This window comes from Zosterops lateralis (genome assembly GCF_965231275.1).
Source record: "Zosterops lateralis genome assembly, chromosome: 7".
Taxonomy (NCBI): Eukaryota; Metazoa; Chordata; class Aves; order Passeriformes; family Zosteropidae; genus Zosterops; species Zosterops lateralis.
In genome coordinates this window covers 8,179,856-8,199,434 of record NC_139767.1, presented here as the reverse complement: position 1 = coordinate 8,199,434, position 19,579 = coordinate 8,179,856, and the positions used below count along the sequence as shown (strand labels likewise).

General features: G+C 41.9%; 1 protein-coding gene across 3 annotated transcripts in view; it reads right to left on the bottom strand.

Moving 5' to 3' along the window:
• Window positions 1-190: 190 nt before the first annotated feature.
• GLS (glutaminase) overlaps window positions 191-19,579 on the bottom strand; it is a 66,043-nt gene continuing 46,654 nt past the window's right edge. For all 3 annotated transcript variants that reach the window (XM_083865391.1, XM_083865388.1, XM_083865390.1), the window contains exons 15-18: window positions 4,957-5,018; window positions 3,967-4,043; window positions 3,760-3,823; window positions 191-3,407 (exon numbers count right to left, since the gene is read on the bottom strand). In XM_083865391.1, coding sequence (XP_083721517.1) covers window positions 3,251-3,407; window positions 3,760-3,823; window positions 3,967-4,043; window positions 4,957-5,018 — 360 coding nt within the window. In that variant the 3' untranslated portion in view covers window positions 191-3,250. The remainder of the gene's footprint in view (window positions 3,408-3,759; window positions 3,824-3,966; window positions 4,044-4,956; window positions 5,019-19,579) is intronic.

Here is a 19,579-nt window from a genome sequence, read left to right as displayed (position 1 = left end):
CAGGTTTCAAAATAAACACCAACAAAAATCAGAAAAACGCTACACTACAGAAATTCATTCTGGTTTCCTGTATGCCTTGCACAATGGAAATGACCAGAGTAAGTTTTCCAGTGCAGCCTTCCCACAACTGAAACCTCATTTCAATGGCAGTCCCACAGCTGACCAATAAAACCCACCAGCACCACCAGCATCTTGGTATTTCCATTTATTATGCTGTAAAAAGCAACACTATCTGGATTTTATTTCTTAAAATAAATAACTTTCATTTTCAGAACCAGTACAGCTCAAGTTTAGATTCATTCATGGGAAACTGCTAGAAATACATTCATCACTGTCTAGTCCCCACAATACAGAATCTAAAAGTCAAGATCAGCCCAGTCAGTTACAATGACCAGAAGTACACTGCCAGTAAGTATAGTCACGGATAGTCCAGCTCTGAAGCAAAAAAAATCTGGTACAATACAGTTTGTTCACAAAGATAGGCTAATTAATGCTAAGACTACCACAATATTTCTGAGTACAAAGCATTAAGTTAGCTGAACAATTTTTAGGTTGTGATACAGAAGAAACATATATGACATAAAAACAAAGGAGTGGGGGAATCTTCTTTGGAGCATAAGGAAGTCAGCGTTGGATAAGATAACCAAAAGCTATTTACTGTAAAATCTACATGTCAGTGTCATGAATGATAAACAGCCAAACCAATGTACTGCATATATTTATATTTATAAATAACGCCATGTCTAAGTAGCTGCATCGCAGAATTGGACATTACAAAATAATCCATCTTCTCACAATGAGAAAATACTAAAACTAACCAGCAAAAATGCACTGAAGCTAAGACCGGCTAAAAGCACTCGGTATGAGAAGCATTAAAGTTCAGGGACAGCTATGATCTTCAATGTTAGCTCAGTTAAAATCCTGCTTTTGGTTTTGGTTTGTTTATATCATGTGTACTATCTAATATACCTATGCTTAAAAATGCCAGTTTGAACAACGCAATGTCAGTTAAATAAAGCTAAATCAGGTATTTTTCTGAGAAGCTACAGAATGTGTTGTAGGAGGGGCAAAATAGGAAAGATTAGGACTGAAATTCGTAATTCTGAACTAGGATCCATCCTTTTCACTAAAGCCCATAAATCTGTTGCCTTGTGCTACCCAGTGACTGATGTGGCTCAAGGAAGAGCCAGAGGCCATTTCATTTAGTTCTTGGTTACAACAGGGGTGGCTGTGACACAGGATGTGAAGAGAATGGGTTAAAAGCTTTCAGAAAAATAGCTGATCTTCAGAAAAACAAACAAAACAACCCAAAAAAACAAACCCAACCAGCTTAAGAACAGGAGGATTCTTGAGAAAAAGTGTTTGATAACCATGCCAGCCAGCTTCGAGATGCTGTTTGAGGGCTTTAGACTTTCAGACTCTTTCAAGATGTCATTCATCCATCAAGACAGTCACTGCTTGTGATGAGTACCGAGCACTTTTCCACGTGGCTCGTCCTCCCTGCAGGGAGGCAGTATGGCATTTCAACAAGAGACTGTACAGGAACTTGAAAGGATTTATTCTCAACTATACTGACCTGCTGGGTCGCTCTGGAGAAGCTACTCCTCTCCAAGCCTTAGTGTACTCATTGCTAAAGGAGGGTAATGTGGTTCAGATCAGCTTTATAAAGTGCTTGGGCCATTCTAGGAAGAATTTGGAGATTTTGGTGCCAAAACACAGGAAATTTGAACTCTCAGACCTACTAATGACTTGTACACTATGTGCTAGGATAAAAACCACCATATACACAATTCTCAAGCACAGTCTCCTTTTCCATGTGCTAAATGGTTCCTGCCTAAAACTCTTGTGCTAAAATCCTTGCCTACATCCAACAACTGTAGTGTTTTGTGAATATCCTCAGTGACTGCTCACTTCTAAGGTTTTGTGCCACACTACTGGCAGAAGCAATTGTACATGGGACAGGGAGCTGTGGCAACGTTGGACTTCTGCAAACTACAAACACCTGCATCTACATTTTCCACTACAGGGCACGTGCCATGCTGGTGTCAGTGGCAATACAAAGAATGCCACCAATCACCACAAAAGGCATTTTACTTACTTGTGTTCCTGGTGCTGAACTTCCATCCCACACCAGGGGAATCCCAGCAATGCAATATCCTGCTCCCTGGTTGATGGCAGTGCAAGAAGAGAACATACCCCAAAACCTGGCTTATCTCCTGCTCTGCTCCTGGATTGGCTCTATGCTCCTTAAAGCTGTTTCACTCCATCCGTGCTCCTTACTACAAGCCTGAATGAGCTCAGAGTGATGTGTAGTATTTGGTTTGGTTCTTTGCCTTCCAAGCACTTCCTTTGCCCTCGCTGGCTCCTGGCACAGCCACCACCAGGAGCAGCACTGTCAGCCCCCCAGGGGTAGTGCAAATATACCTGCAAGGAACACCTGCACGGAGTGGAAGCACCCGCATTCCCTGGCTACAGGGAAGAACTTTAGCAGCTGAACATGGAGAGAGAGGAGGGAGGCAAGACAAAGGGAACTGAGAGAAAGGCTCCCAAGACAAAAATCCCACGACACACCAGTGCTACAAGTCACATTCTCCTACGCCATTTGGTCAAACAAACCTTAAAACACATTCCCTGACAAGACTATCTCTAAGAACAAGCCTAGACCATTGACAAGTGTCACCTATATACTCTGTGATATTTATATTATGTAAACAAGGTTGTGTGGAATTCTTTTTTCTATTTTTTCCCAAAGATAAGTGCAGATCCTTACTTAACACACCCAGCCTAAATCTACATCAGCATCCTCAGCTTTCAAAAAACCTCACTGACGCTCACACCTGACAGTACTCTGGCTCATCCTGGCCATACTGGAAACAGAGGGCTAAAGAAACAAAAATTCAGCAGAAAGGTTCCTGACCACAGACTAGAGTTCACATAGAACACAAAAATAAATTAAGTAGTGCACAGTAAAGCCAACAACAGCTAAATATTTTTATACATCAATTATATGCAGCATGAGGTAATATTGCTCACATTATGGAGGGAGATTCTTAGTTGGTTTTGTTTCTTTTTTGAAGAGATTGGATTTGTCCTGTGCGTATAGAAACTCCTGTAACGTAACACTGAAGTAACAGAGACTTCTGTAAAATATATACCACTATCAGATAGAAACACACACGCTCTTCATTACTTATGCATACCACAATTAAACAGGTAAGTGATTTGATTCTTAGGATCTAGCTGAAGATGATTATAGTAAGCCATCCAGATTTTTATGAACCGTTCGGTTCTCTTTCCCGTCGTTGTTGTCCTCTGATGGCGTGTATTGGACCTGATATTCTTGGAGAATTTTAAAAACATCATGGTGTCCAAAATGTAAAGCTTCGTCCATGGGAGTGTTGTTCCACCTACAAAAAGCAGCACAATATTTTTAAGATCAGCACGTTAAGCACAAAAAGCACCACAAATCCAGTTCTTTACATATTGCACACTAATAGCTCAGCACACAGACCACACTCAGTTCAGTAACTGTGGAATTGCATTAAGCTGAGCATAACCTTTGAAATAATGGCTTTAGTGGTTCATTTTTCATTCCTGCTCAGTCTGCAGAACCTACAGAAAACCAGTAGGATCCCATTCCCCCGCTTCAGTGGCCTGACTCAATACATTCCAGTCCTACTTGACAGGCACCTCCCCTCGCAGGGACCAGGGAAGTGTTACTGGAGCATCTTTCCTCCAAAGCAGCAATGAAACACCCACCTGTCTTTGGGGAAAGGATTCACTTTGCAAGCTTCCAGTAGAAACTTAACAACATCCACGTGTCCTACAGGAAAAGCAGCTTTGTGAGTGCATGTACTTCTAGATATCCATTTCTGTACAGACAAAAGCAGGTATGCACACAGACAGAAAGGATGTTCTAAAGCAAGCTGACAGACAGACAGCAAATGCTGTATGAGGAGACAGTACCTTCTGCAGCTGCCACATGCAGGGCTGTCCGTGAGTCATAGTCTCTTTGCTCCATATCCATTCCTGACAGAGCAAACCTTAAAAACCAAAGAAAATAAGAGTTTGCAGAGGCAAGTCTTACGTGATTTAAAGCACATTACTAGCATGGAATGACATCACTCTGCCACAAGAGGATGGAAGCAGTACCAAGAGCACATCCTGTCTTTACTGATAATGGAAGGGGCTTTGGCTTTCAAGTTTAGTGCCTTAACTTTCTTTCTGTTCTTTTGTTGTTATAAATAAAAATAAAACATCTTTGCAGAAAACAACAGTCAACACACTTGATTTAAAATCATACGTGGACAAGCTAAGCCACATAAGGCAAAGTAAATTTATAGCAGGTGAGAAAATCCCAGGAAGTCTCTCAAATCTGAAAATCCTGAGCAGCATTAAGGGATTGGGAGTTCTTGCTTTGCACTGTGGTGCCCTGGGACAGCAGAGTTAAACTATAACCATTTTTCCACCCACTAGTTATATTTAGATATATTCTAGCCAAATTAATGCTTATTTAGTCTCCTAGAATTATTACTTTAAATTTTGCCAGATTCTCCTCCAGATTTAAAAAATCAAAGCTAGATGTCCTAACCTGTCCACTAACAATGTACATTTTCCAGCCTGAATTTTTGTGGTACTTTCAGAATTGAGTATTAAAGCAGATGAGAGTACAGACAGGATAGTCTGCCATTGCTATAAAAAATGGTTAAAGAAATTGTTTTACTATGATCCAAAGAAATGGAACACAAAGGGATTCAGGATAGTGTGAGGGTACCTTTTTGATGGTTAGACTTGGGTCTTTTGGTTGGGATTTGGGTGAACATATTCAATCTCTAGCTCATACAGCTCAATGACACAATGCATGTGCATGTTCCTAAATAAACAACAACAGCAGGAAGCAAACAAGCAGCATTCCTTGTTTATATTATAGTATTCCCAAACCCCACTGATTTTTACCTCCGGAGCGCAGACACGTCCCCTGTGTAGGCAGCAAACAGCAGATTTATCACAGACTTCACCTACAAAGAGAGATGAAGTTCCAGTTTACTGATCTTCTTTCCTCAAAAAGAAAAGCCAGTGGGGCCAGTTCCTCCAGTGCTTATGAACTTGTTAATTGTATCCCCTTGCCGGACCACATTCTGCTTGCTCTGCCACCAGGTACTGCAAGGTCTGTCTTTCCAAGGCTGAAGTTGTTAAGGACAGGAAAAGAACTAAAACAAATGAATTTCTGCTCTGTTGTGGTAAAAAATATGAGCCTTGCTCTATGGGCAAACTGTATTTCTCTCTTCAGTTGCCCAATGACACCAAGTATTGAATTGCACAGACAGCATCACTCTGCACAATTTATAAAACCATTAAATCCTCATAAGGCAAATTCACTCTGGAAAAGGATGATTATTTTTTTATTAACTGCAAAGATTCCTAATGCCAGGAGAAATCTGTCAGCAGAAGAGAAGAAATTATACCCTTATTTCTACATATTACAGATTATCCTTGTGTACATCCAACATACAGACTTTCCTCAAATAAACCATTTTAAGCAGTTCTGTTAAGTAATAAACAAGGTTTCCATACAGATAAAGTTGGATCTTTTTAGGTAACTATGGGCTTAAAGCACGACACAGGTAAAATCTCTGGTAAGTAGTGCTTTTTCTCAGCTGTACTAATTACCCTTGTAAGAAATTATACTGTCAGGGTACATCAACCTTGTCCCATACATATTTTTAATACATCCTGGCTATAACAACTCTGCAGCTTTTAACGAGAAGCAAAAATGACAAGCTAGGTGGTTTTAAGTACCCACATCAGCTTCTTTCATAAACTGACATAGTCACTTCTAGGCACCATTTCAAGGTAATTTCCACTAAACTTTTTAAATGCTGCTTTGCTTTCTGAGTCTACAAAGCTCTGTCGCTGCCACCAGCCAAGTAACAGAGATAAAAGAGGGAGCTGATGCTGCACTGACCTTCTACAACAAGGAGGAGAAACAAACAAAATGAAAAATCCCCACCCACAAGCAAGTCTCCCACAGATTTCTGCAAGAACACTGGCGTGTTTTCACAGGGCCACAGAGGAGCCAACATCTGCTCCTCCTCTAAACCAAAGCCATGGAGTTGCTTGTTGTTTTTTACACCCCAAATATGCACTGACGCACAGAGAGACCCAAGGATGAGGAGAAGGAGGCACAAAGGCCAGGATGGAAATATAAAGGGGACACAGAGCCACCCTCACCCCAGCACCCACAAACTCCTGCAGGTCCGTTCCTGCAGTTTGCATGATGAGGGCTGGAAGATTAAGATCTTCAGGACTCTCTCCCTTCTCAGGGGGCTCTGCCTCCCTGGGCTGTCCCTAAACCTGGCTGGCTCCAAAGGCTGGGAACCTGGCCAGGCTCTCTCAGCTCTGACCCCACACCACCTTGAACTGCGGCAAACCCAACATCACACCCCAGACCCTCCTTGCCAGTGTTACAGAGGACTGGTAGTGATGCTACTCCTCCCACAAAGATTTTTTTGTTTAGACTTTCTGCCACAAGCCAAAGCAGTGCCCAAGACTCCCAAGCAGGTCAGTGGGGCCCTGCTCGGGAGGCAGAGCCAGCCACCCCAGCTGAGCCCTCCCAGCCCACAGGCAGCTCCCCATGGCTGGACTCAGCCTCTCTCCAGCCCTGGCTCAGCATCAGGTTTGCAGGACCCAGGGAATGAGCTGCTGGGAGCACCCTGCAGGCCTGGGGTCTGCCACTGTCACAAACACAAGGACTTGAATCAGCAAGGGCAGCTCGAGGCAGCAACCACACAACCACAGTCCCTAGGCTTTCCATAGGAAACACCATAGCCACACCAAAATCCAAACCCTCCAACAGAGACAGTGTCTGCTACAGGCACGGGGCTGCAGGCTGACTGCAGGTGTGAAAGGGGAATTTCACTGGATAATCTCTGCATTTCATCAAGATGATTCAGGTGCTATCCCCGAACCCGCTGGGGCCCCGCAGGCAGAGCAGGCTGGCGGCACTCCCACGTCTCAGGTCCTACAGGTGATGAATACTCTCCCTTTTCAGGATCTGGGATGAGCAAAGAACACACTGTCTTTCATAAAAACCATTTCAGAGGTAACTGACCCTTTTGGCTGGGCTTCTTGATGTTTCTGGGAAATGCAAATACATATTAAAGTAATAAAATAAAAATAGCGCATATTCCTTTCTTCAAAAAACAACTTTCCAAGTGCAGTCAGAACCCAGAACCCTGGATTCAGCTGAACATTTTGCTAAAAAGCGGTTTTTGTTTTCTATAATGATGTGACAAAATGTAATTTGGAGATTCCTGAGGCTTTGTAACACAATCACCTTAGGTCACAATCTGGGAGAGGTCAAAGCTGCTCCTTCCTTAAGATAAATCAAGCAAAATCAAAGGTTACTTTACTTTAAAACTAAACTTCTTGACAGAACAAAACAAAAACAAATACAAGTAGAGACAAAGGATCTCTGCTTGTTTACCTCAGAAGGAAATTTGTTCTCTGTCCAATACTAAAAGCAATGGGATACAAAAAGCAGGAGAAACCCAACAAATTCAACAGGATAACTACTAGCAGAGTAATTATCCCAAGCTGGTCAAAGAGGAACTCAAGCTAAAACAAGCCAAGTATGGCCATAATAGCTGAAAAATCCTTTTGGGAAAAACTTTCTCCTGCTTCTAGAGAGACTTCAATGATTTTATGGGAGAATTAGACTGGATTTGCTACCAACAAAACATACCTTGACCCCATAACTGCACCCTACTGTAACAGCAGCATGGAACAGGCCAAAAGATTAACAAACTTTATAAAGTATGAAATGAAGCTGCTCAGAAGGCGGCCATAAACAAAAGAAGTTTTACTGAGTTCACGTAAAAAATTAATTCAATAAAATTTAGGAATCTGCAAACACAAAACACATTTTGAAATCTAAGAAAGAATATACCATCTCCACAAGCATCTTATGGATCTTCCTTAGTTTTCAAGAGAGTATTAATCTAAGCAGCATATAGTCTAATTTCTTATGTAAGAGGTTGTTATTTACAGTGAGAAAAACTTACTGTGTGAACAGCACTTGCTGCCATAAGCTTTCTATCTGCAGAATCTCACTTAGGCTGCCACAAAGTCAAGTAGAAATTCTCTACCCAAAACTCAGTGTACTTACTAGCTTGAAATAACAGGTTCATTGCAAAAAAAAAGCAAAAGGCATAAGAAACTCTGAAGTGGCAGCAGCAAACATACAATTTTGGGATTTTTAACCACAGGGGAGAAAAAAAAATAGTGATCACGATAGATGAGCTCTATCCATTTAAAACTAAGTGGGGCACAAGGCAACTAATTTAAGTGTTTCGAGACTCTGTCAGTGAGTTTCTCACCAAGTGGTTCATGAACATTCAGTGTTGGCGTTTCAGTAACTGCACTGGTGAACACAAGCTCCCCTAATGTTTAGAAACACAAAGTTCACCTTCAACCCAACAGCCATGAATTACCTTTTCCTATTGCACGTACTTTCTTAACTATGAAAATGTAATAAAAGGAGAAGGGATGGAGTCCCTTTGCTTTACACGAGCTGGATGGATCACACACTGCCACACAGCTGCATGGCAGGATCAAACCCAGAACACACACTGGAGCACCTTTTGTCAAACAAGAGAGAAAACCTGCATGCACTGAAGCAGAGGAAGATGGCAGCTCTCTTCTCACTTTACCAAGAACACAGAACATTGTTCACTCAGCTACAGTGAGACCCTCTCTGTGCAGCACTCTTTCCTGAGCACTGAATATAATCCTCCTTTTTCCAGGCAGCAAAACTAGGCAGCAAGGAAAGGTTCCTCAGAAATGCTCAGGTCACTCAATGGCAGAAATTACAAAGTTTCACTGCCAGGTTAGTAGGTGTTAGAGGTCTTGGACTCAGCTGGACAAAGCTATGAAGAATCCAAGTCCTGCTTCACACTGGAGGTGGCCAAATGACCAACACCTCCAGAGGCACCTCTCCAATTAATGGTTTTATGAGTCCGTGGGTCAGGATGTGAGCAGCTCAAGAAAGAAAAATCAAGACTGTCTTTTCTCAAGAACTGCACTGAGGTCAAGTTAAAGGAAGGAAACAGCCAGAGTTCAGAGAGGCAGGAAGTCACAGTGCTGCAGCAGGTATTTCAGATAAACAAAAAGGCAAAAAATGAGAGAAAAAACACCCTTCCAAAACCCCACATGGACAAACTGAGTGAGCTACAGCACTGCCAGCTGCAAAGTGAAACTCAGTGTCAAAGTGACTCCTAGTCCAAAGCTTTCCTATCACAGTTATTCTGAACATCTGAGTCTGGTTATGCTGGAAGTTTCAGAGAAGTCTCCTTCAAACAGCAGTGGTGACGTGAGCGGATGGAGGAACTGCAGTGGGGAGCACATGAGGCCCAGCACACTCTAAGTGCACAGCTATGCATGATACCAGAGCTTCAGGGTTGCTCTTCAATTTCTCAGGGTACCAACTGGAAAAATTTAATTTAAAAAAAAGTTTCACTTCAGTATTAATATGCTGAAGTTATGTATTACAACTGAAATTTCAACAACATCTAATGGATCTGAAAGACTTGACTGGAATGTGGGAATTGCCTTGGTGGAGTATTTGTAACAAAACAGTCTTTTCCTAGAGCTGCACACCCAAGTCCAGACTTATTTAAATAATCTCATGATGGCTAATAGCAAGTGCCCACACAAGACTGAGATAGAATCACCTCTCTCTTAACAAAGACCAGTTTAGAGAATTTTTTTTTTAACTGAAGAAAAGGGTGTCTACTGCTGCCTGGCTCTAATGCCATCCACAGAAGACCTCTCCAAACACTTCAGAGACAGCACACTGACAGTGTGAGTGGCACTAAGATGGGAAACTGAGGCCCAGAGATGGAAATTAACTGCTACAGTCTCGTGGTGAAAGGAGAGTGGCCTGACACCTTCTGCCCACTGCCTGTTCTTCAATGCAGAACAACCAAACCTTGAGTAGGAGCCAAGGCCAAGCAGCGGAGCACACTAGCACTGTGTTCTGTCCCTGCCCACTAGTCCCTGTCGCCACAGGGCTCTGTCCTGCTCTGCTATGGCTGCAATGTCTCCAGCACAGCAGGGAGAGCCTCTGCCCTGCACTGCATTGGGTCAAGAGAGAAAAGCCAAACAGCTGTGCATGTACAGAAAGCAAATCCTTCAGAAAAAAATTAATTTACCTCAAAGCCAGATTAATTCCATGAGAAGCTCTTAGCTAAAATAGTCAGTGAATCTGGATTTTAATTTCCTACTGTGTCCTGCTTCCTGAGAACGCTCCGCCCTCTTGAATTTCTTTGAAAACATTACAGAATTAACATTCTGAAAAAAAAAAAATTACTTCCAACTTCATGTTTCTTCAGGTGGCTAAGCAATACAGTCAAGCCCTATAGTTTAGAATAGTGCTGCTCCAGGCAAGCCAAACAAGAATAAATAAACAACTCCCCTAAACTTTCCAATGCTCTTTCCATGATATTTAGGGATAATGTCACAGGTTAGCCTTCTGAAGAGATGTTCAAAATATTGAGGGGAAAAAAGGTTTGAATGGATATTGTTTCTCAGGAAGTTTGCTGTATCCAAACTTTATTGTGTACCAGAGCAAGTGTGCTGACAGGAGACTTTCAAATACAAGAGGAGTTAAAAAGAGAGAGCAGAGCTAGCTGAGAGAACATGCGCACCATGCTCTTCTCTCACATCCCATTTCTTGTGCTTAAAATGAGACACGATGTTTCCTTTCAGGGAACCCTGCCCTTCTGGCCAACTGGCTTGAAGAACAAAGTTTTTAAGCATTTCTCTGCAAGGCACAGAGGTAGAAATAAATTGGGATTTAAATTTCAGCATCTGACTTCCCTAATGACAGGTGACTGTCACACCAACCCGAGGGTCATGCACTGGGAGCTCAGAATGGTCCCAGGTAAGCAGGGTTCTGGGTTATGTACCCTCCAGGCTCCTGACAGGGCTCCCAGCCCCAGGAGAGCTGCCCAGCAAATGGAATGCAGTCCTGCTGCTCTTCACCAGGGAAATCAGCCCAGCTCCTCAGGAAGTGTCCCCAGAGCACACTTCTCCATGCCACTAACCCCCATGGGCTCTGAGCACGGTTGATCTGCTGCACCTGTGACACCCCGGCTGCCTCCCTGTGCTCCCCTGCACCGAGGGTGAGAGCACAGCTGCACAGCTCCTGTTCACAGGGAAAATCTGTCAGGTGGCATTCCCAACATCCTGGCAGAAGGTTGTCCCAGCCAGGAGGCCCCGGGGAGGCCACTCACCTCACCCGGCAGAGAGCACAGACCCGCACACGCCCGGCTCCACAGCCATTGTTCCCAGCACACGGCACGGATAATCCGGCTCAGCGCGGCATTAGCTCGGAAACGCAGAAAATAGATTGTTAATCTGCCCAAGGTGAGCACCCGTCAATGAACCGGGATTAACGCTCCAGAGCGGGACTCTGCCTATTCCCATGGCCTCCGGACGGCCAGGCACTGACAAGGAAGGCAGGAGCAAAGAGTTTACATGAGTCACCAGCGATTCTGCAAAGTAATAAATGCTCCAAAATCAACAGGAATTCCCTTCCACAGTAGCCCCGTTCAGCTGCTTTTCCTACAGCTGATCCCCTCACGAGGGTCACCAGGGTATGCAGCAAAAAGCAATCCCTCCTCCTGCTCTTCAGAAGAACTGTGGATTTTTGGATGCTTATTTTATCAATGGAAAACAATTCCTGAAACCCAAGGTGCCAATATAAACTCTGAAACAGCAGTGCTAACCTACAGATAACAAGAGAAGTAAATCTAGAGCACAAAGCAAACCATTTAGTCATCCAGTTTTTACACACTGAACTTGTAACTCAGCTATGCTGAAGCACAGCCTTGAGATGGCTTTTTCCCGGCATGTAAGGTTTCAAAGTAAAGTAAAAACAAACAAAAAACTCCATCGAACCTGCACAAAATTAATTTTGGCATTTCAACTCTGAAACTAGAATGCAAGTAGTCCCTAAAAGGACCCAAAAAAAAAAAACAAAACAGGGATGGATCTGAGAGTGGAACACATATGCATGTTCAGGCACTACACAGGATCACTTATTCTCCAAATAGGCCAGTTTTGCTTTAACATTTAATTTTCAATAACCTGGAATCCCCTCTCCAGTGTCCACATACAAGGCTATTGTTGGGAAAAAAATTGAGGTCTAAAAGAGACAACCATGGTTTTCCTTTAAAATACCTTTGTTCAATATGAAGGTAAGTTGTACTTCATAGGGAAAGAAATCTCACTCAAAAGCCTATTTCTGCAATTGAGCTTCTGCTTTGTTTCCCATGAAATAAAGCAGAACTTATTACCTAAGGGTAAGTAAAGCACATACTTTATAAAGTCAAAACTAAGACTGAACTATAGACAAATACCCAACCAACCTCTAAGCCCTCCAAGCCCAGCCAAGCATCACCTCCATGTCTCAGCCAGGACCTGACCTGTCTGCCCCAATCCAGTGCTAACCACCTGCCAGGACACAACTCCCAGACCTGAGTGCCATGTTTATTCACTAAATGAATCCCAGGCTAGTTTAGGTGCCCACCCACGTGAGGACTGGCTCTGGAGCTTGCTAGTGAGGTTCCGTCCATGAATAATTTTTAGGGATGGACAGTCCTTGAAGGTGCTCAAGGCAGCCTCTGGATTAAGCCTCAATATTACCCTATTCTACAGAACACTCAATTCCACAAGAACAAGTAATTTCTCTAAATAACTTCCTGAAGCACACAAAATTTCAGTAAGTGATCCAAGGACCCCACGTAGCCCTAGAGAACCTAACACCAACTGCTTCTGATAGAGCCTCCTGCCCTCACTTCAAGAGAAGGGTCTTAAGAAGTTATAAACTTAGAATTCCTTGGGAGAGTCTGTGTTCCCACTACACTATAAATAATTAGAAGATGTGTGAATAAATTAATGCATATACATACACACATTAAAATACTGATATATTTGAAAATACAGACGAGGCTAGTTCCACCACCTCTTTAGGCTATTTTCTGCACTACTGATCCTTGTTGCCTCATGTAATGTGACAAAAGTGCAAAAATAACTTTAGAATCTGCCAGTGTCTACTCTGCCATGTTTTAAAACTAACACAGGAAATGAGATTTTGTCAGGAATTTCCCTGGTTCCTTTTCTAACCCTTTGACTATCCTTCCTTTTCCTCTAGATGGTGCAAGGTCCTCCCTCTTCACAGCTGGGGACAGAGGATGATACCCAGCTCCTTCAGTTTCACAAGCCGTGGGTGCAGCGTTTATTTTTGGACTCAAAGCTGCCACAAGTGACTTTCAAAGCTGCTACCGTGGAGTTTATTTCTGGAGTCTCCCTGGTGGAATTAACTTGAAATGCCCTTTGCACAGCAATTATCCACACAGTTTGTGCTGTTGATATCAAACTAACAGACTAACAGAACACTTCTTTATTCCTCACTCCAGTTTCCAGCAGCCCTGCTCAAACACAACCCATGCATGTACTGAAATACTGAAAGCTGCTTCTCCCATGAGTGAGTCTAGTCTGCAGCCACACAAGAGGCTGTATTCTCATGTATCCAAACACAAAGCAGCTCTAAACTAAACTGTGCTGCTAGAGCTGCAAAACCCTCAGGCAAGCCAGCACACCAGTTAGTTATTACTTTCATTTAAAGCTGGGCAAAATCCCAGTAGGTATTAAATATCTTCTTGCAATTCAACTATCCACTTTGTTTTAAATCCAATCTTTTAGAATAAAGCTAGTCATTTTCTCCTTCTGACTTCCTACATTTTTGAACTAGCTGGTAGACACTGACAAAAAGAATTTTTCAATGGTCCTAAAAGTGTCTGTTTAAAATCCAAAAACAGAGCAAGGAGTTTTGACTAGGCTCAGTTCAGACACAGGAGTACAAACATTCAAACAAGACAGCACCAGTAGCTCAGTCTTGGAACTTGCCACAAAAGCTGTGCATGCAGGTGACTGTAAGAAATAATTAAACCAAATATATACACCAAAGGTTTCTCTTGACTCCAGGACCCTTTATGCAACCTAAGAAAACTGTCAGTCTGTTTTATTGGCAAACAAGTGGGCTAAGGCTGCTGAGGAGAAGTGCAGCTTTCCTGGAGGGAAGGCTGAGCAGAGGTGGTTTGTTCCCCTCTTCCATCTACTGGCATCAAATGGATTTCCATCATTCATATTTCCCTCTGATTCAAGCCTTTTCAAGATAAATACTGGATTATGCCACCCAAAATTACAAATAATTACAGTATTGATACCACATGTTACAGTAAACTGCATTTCTTTATCCATTTCTGCCTGAAGCCCTTTTTGTCAAAATACTTTAAATTAATGGAGGTATTCAAAAGCATTTAAAAATGGTATTTACTAAAAATGAGGACAACACCATTACAGTTTGTCCCTTTTTTTTCTTCTCTGTTGCTGTACTAGTTTGCGTTACATTTAAAAAGTTTAAGGACACAGAAAGCAGTAACTGTGAGCAGAAGGTACTTCTCCTTCCATCACATCTGAAGCCATGAAAGATAGAATTCATCTCTTCCAGCACCAACTTCTTGCCCATAGATGGCCATCAAACTTCTGGAAGGAGTTTGTAACACTCATATTCCTCAAAACAACATCTCTCTATCTATGAATTCAGCCTGAACACCATCAGGCAGGAGGTGCAAGTTCTTCAAGTGTCCAAAAATACTCTTTGACTCATACAGAATAAAGTGAGAGTCACAGATTGGACTGAGCTCAGTTCTGCAATTAATTCACCAATGCATGCTCAGAGATTACATTTAATTATTCTAGTTTTTAATACTAAATCAAATTTAGAATCCTGTAAATGAAATTTGAAATAACTGAATTAGAATCCAATATAGTTTATGATTCCACGGGTATAGTCTGCTTCATGCTATGTTTGGTTTTACTCAAGTGCCTGAAATACAGAACAGCCCTTGATGGCAAACAACGAAAGCAGAAACCTTGTTTCATGGCAACACACACTGGGAATTTGTAATGCCTTGTTATTTACAGTTCTGACTATTGATTAATTCCAAAGTATTAGTAAACTGATGCTGTTTAAATTACAGATAAGACTATTTAATTATGATGAATTAAGAATTAAGTAATTAAACAAAATGTTTACTAGAGTAAGTGAAACATCTACTTACCTTCTGGAACTGAGATTCCTTCAGAAAGACCATGCCCATCTATTCCACTCCTGAGATGTCAAACCCCACAGGGTGAGACAAGCTGCTTTGGCCAGACACATTCCTGAACTGCCCACACCCACCTCTGCCTCCCCTGATGGAGGCAGAAGAAACCACTATTCCCTAATCCAGAACCTGATCTCCAGAGCTGGACAGTGGGTCACACAAAGCAAAGTGTAATTGGATCCTGGCACACAAGCATCCTGCCAGGAATCACGGAATACCGACTCAATTTTACTAGAAGATATTACATAGTATCATAAGAATGTCCACAGTGTGGGGATCGGGCCGTTTCTCCTTTCCAGTGCCAACATCAGGAGCAGGACAGCAGGAAATGCTGTGGGAAGCAGATTGGGTTTGTATCTCCCCTTTCCAGCAGATAAAACCAATACTAACAATGAACTGGGTTCATGGGATACACAGAAAAAAACCCTACAGAAACCAGAGCTCAAGATTCAGAGCCATTGATTCCATCAGTATTAGATTATAGGATCCCAGAACAGATGCTTCTTTAGTTGCAAGAAACTTCCAGTGAAAAACCAGTCTGATATGAAGCATCAAGAACAGGTACTAGGATGGACCCAGCCAATATTGCTGTCACAGATACCCTTGAAGAACAGATAATCCTAAATTTTTCAACACAGAAAGCCTTACAGTACCCAATGCTGAAGCTTTACCAGTGCTCAGATGATAATTTTGTAACTGGAGAGATCCCCTGCCCCTTCACATGTGTGCCGGGACAGATGAACCTGGCAGAAGAGGAGCTGATCTCAAGAGCTACTCAATAACAATTTCTTGTTATATCTCATCCTTTGCTTAATACCCACATTGGTATGGGTATACCCATCCCATCCCTTTATTTTGGGGATGATGATGCTGCTTTCAGAAGGTAAAAAATACTGGGAAGAAGAGAGAAAACTGAGTACCAAAGCTGCCTTCACTAGATTACAGTGAGCATGGCCATGTTTGCTTCTACCTGCTGTTTCCAATTTCTTCTGGTACCAATGAATTACCATACTTTTTGCTTTTGGAAACAACAGAATTAAGCACATCACTGAAAAGACCTCCAAAACATCAAGTGAGAATGTAATCAACTTAAAAGCTAAAGTTAGCTGATTCCACTTTTTTTTTTTTTTTTTTTTTTAAAGACCGTTCATGGACATCCATAAACTCATAAATTGTGCCAGCAGGAAAAGTTCTTGAACTCCTCATACAGAAAATCAAATTAGAATAGCAATAGTGAATAACAGTGAATCAGGAAGTTCCACAGAACTGTGAATTAACAAGAGGCAGTCATAGAAAAACCTGGCCTGGCTCCTGTCCCGGATGACCAAAGGTGTTGTTACTGCTGCACTGGCCATGCTGGCCATGAACAGAATGACAAAGGAATGGTAGGTCAATTAATTATTTCAACAAGAAGTTTACTAGCTCAAGTGAAAGATTTAAAGCATGAAGATTTCCACCTTTTAAGATGAAGACCAGACAAATTTTCATTTCTAGGTGGCATGCATTTGCCATCAGCAGCTTGGATGGAAACAAGTGAGGCTGCCAAAAGCATCCAAATTTGGAATGAAAATGATCCTCTCAAAGAGTTTCATTTACTCCACTGTCAAATCTTTTCAGCATTTCTCATCAGCAAGAAATGAAACAATTTGTCAGTAAATAATGGTGACTGGAAGTTCAAAAATGCTAAAATAATTCTTGCAGTAAACTATCACAGAAATGTTATATCTACTTTGGTAGCTCCCTTTCAGCCTTTTCAAAGACTAAACCCGTGGTAACAGTTCTGCAACAAAGAGCATAGGGAATATACAGAAAAACCTTAAAAAGGGGAATGAATGTTAAGCCATTGATCCTGGATGAAGGAAGAAAAAACAAGAGCCTTTGAAGTAATGGATACAGACATCATTAACAGTGCAAGATTTGGGACCAAAGGACTGGGATCAACGCCAGTCACATGAATCAAGTGGAATGCTGATGGGGGCTTTAGTGACAAGAGCTGTGTTAAGCAGACAGGACAAAAGGATGTCTGCCTTTTCAAGGACCTATTGACACCACTGCTACCCACACAACAGAGCAGAGTGGGGCAATGTTCCTGCTTCCCAGCCTGTGGGCACTTCACAATTTGTGGATGACAGTTTAGTCTTAAAATACAGGAGTTGGAACTGGAATTACAGCCAAAAGAAAGAACTTTGCTCTAAAAGGACGTAGGGCACCTGCACTACCAACAGACTGACTCCACCCTACAGGCTGAAAGCAGAATGGGGGAATCTTACCAGACACTTGCACTCTACTCTTGTTGTGATGGTTCTTTGTAAATACTAGGATCAAGTTTCTATAAACAGTCTTCTTATTTTTAGGCTATGTATTCCATACCTGTTTTCCTTGTACTAAAAATATTTATTAGCTTAAATAAATATTTTGTCTCCCTGCTTTTATCTTTAAACACTGCAAACAGTCATTCCCCAGCAGCCTTGGTATATGGGATAAAACATACTCAGCTGTTTTAGCCTGCTTCTCTATGTTCTCAATCATGATTCTTAGTCCTACTCTGCAATGGCACGAGTGGGGATTTTTAAAAACATGTTTAATTGAAACAGTTTATTCTCAGATCAAGATTCCATTTTAATTATTTGACTTGCAATAATTACAGGCTGGAGAATTTTAAGAGAGAGGTCCTTTAAAAGAAGTGTGAAATGCACTTTCCATTCAGAAAGTAAAAGCTACACATATAACCAAAAGCAGGTTTATGAGTCCAAAAAAAACCCGATTATTGCATGAGTAATTCTTGAACAAACAATAAAGTTGCCTGCCTCAAGGAAAAAGCTGGGCTAGTGAATGACATCAACAGGAAACGAGTAACATTATCTCTTCCTATCACTCCACTTGTGTTCTCAGTTCATTGTTTTGACAAGTGCTCTGATCACAAGGGGTCCTAACAGTAACATGCCATCCCTCAGCAAATAACACCCTTCCACGTTTGCACTTAGCCTGTTGGGCTTCAATAGAAAAATAAAGGGAATATGGCCTTTTCAAATCCCCAAATCACTTCATTTGCAATGACATAATGAAAAACTACTTAGAATCCAGTAGGAAAAATACAGTAGGAAGTGAAAATACTAGTTACTGCTGACCAAAAGCCATTTTTTCCTATTGCACTTCTAGGACTCCCTAAAAGCTAAATTACATCATGATGGTAAGATCATCAATCATGTTCAGTGAAAACACAGAAGTCACCATCACAAGCTACAGAAAGGGAAAATTCCAGCTGTAGGTTAGGAAAAAATTATTTAATCAAAGCATTAAAGCACTGGGATAACTCACCCAGCCACATGACAAAACCTCATCCCTAGAGGTTTTCAACACTTGACTGGCAACGCCCTTGAGCAACACAATCCAAGTGACACTAGATGGCTCTTTGAGCAGGAGGCTGGACTGTGAGATCTCCAGAGGTCCCTCCCAGCTTCTGTGACCTCGTGGTTTCCTTCTCAGGTTGCTTACAGTCACTAGAACCCCTGCACCCCACACAGAAGGGTTACAATAACTGCACCCAGCTAAGTAAAACTAACCTGATTTAAGGAAATATACAATATGAACACCAATTTCCAATTCACAGTGCACATATGAGTTTTGTAAAACCACATGAAGGCACAGCTCTGTGCCAGCTGAGTCAGAATTAGAGCAGAGCAGCAGCTAGAACAGGAAGCAGCACCTTCCAGCAGATAGGCTGCCTCACATGCCTGCTTAGCACATAAAATACATCAAAGTATGGTTGGCTGGAACATTCTTGAGGATAGGAAGACATTCTAGAATTACTTCCTTTTCCCCCTTGTCCTTCCTTCAACCCCATTTCCTCATCAGCCTTAGTGCTGAGGTGTCAAAGTGTCTATTATTCTCCACCTGCCTTGTCCTCAGTAAAGCACCCATACCCAGCTTTATTGCCTCTATTTAGTCCTATTCAAATTAAACTGGTAAAACCCAAAATAACAACAAAAATACCCAACAAATTGCCCCCCACCACACTTCTGCCACTCAACTCAATTCTAGGCTTTATTCAGCTAAGCTGCAGCCTAAGATGTGACCATTAGGTACCCCTGCTACACACAGAAGAAACACATGTGGTATTTTCAGGAGTAGCTGAAACATGTGCAGAGTGGTACCACTCACGCCTTGCAAAAACATTTAAATATTTAATGTCCAAGTGATATTAAAAGTCTGCATAAAGCAAGATTAGATGCCAGTAATAAAATTAACTCCTAATTGCATGAAAACCAAAAGAAAAGAGGTAATTTTTATTTTGCACGTGATATTTCTCTAGAAGGAGTAAACAGCAGATCAGAAACCACGCTTGA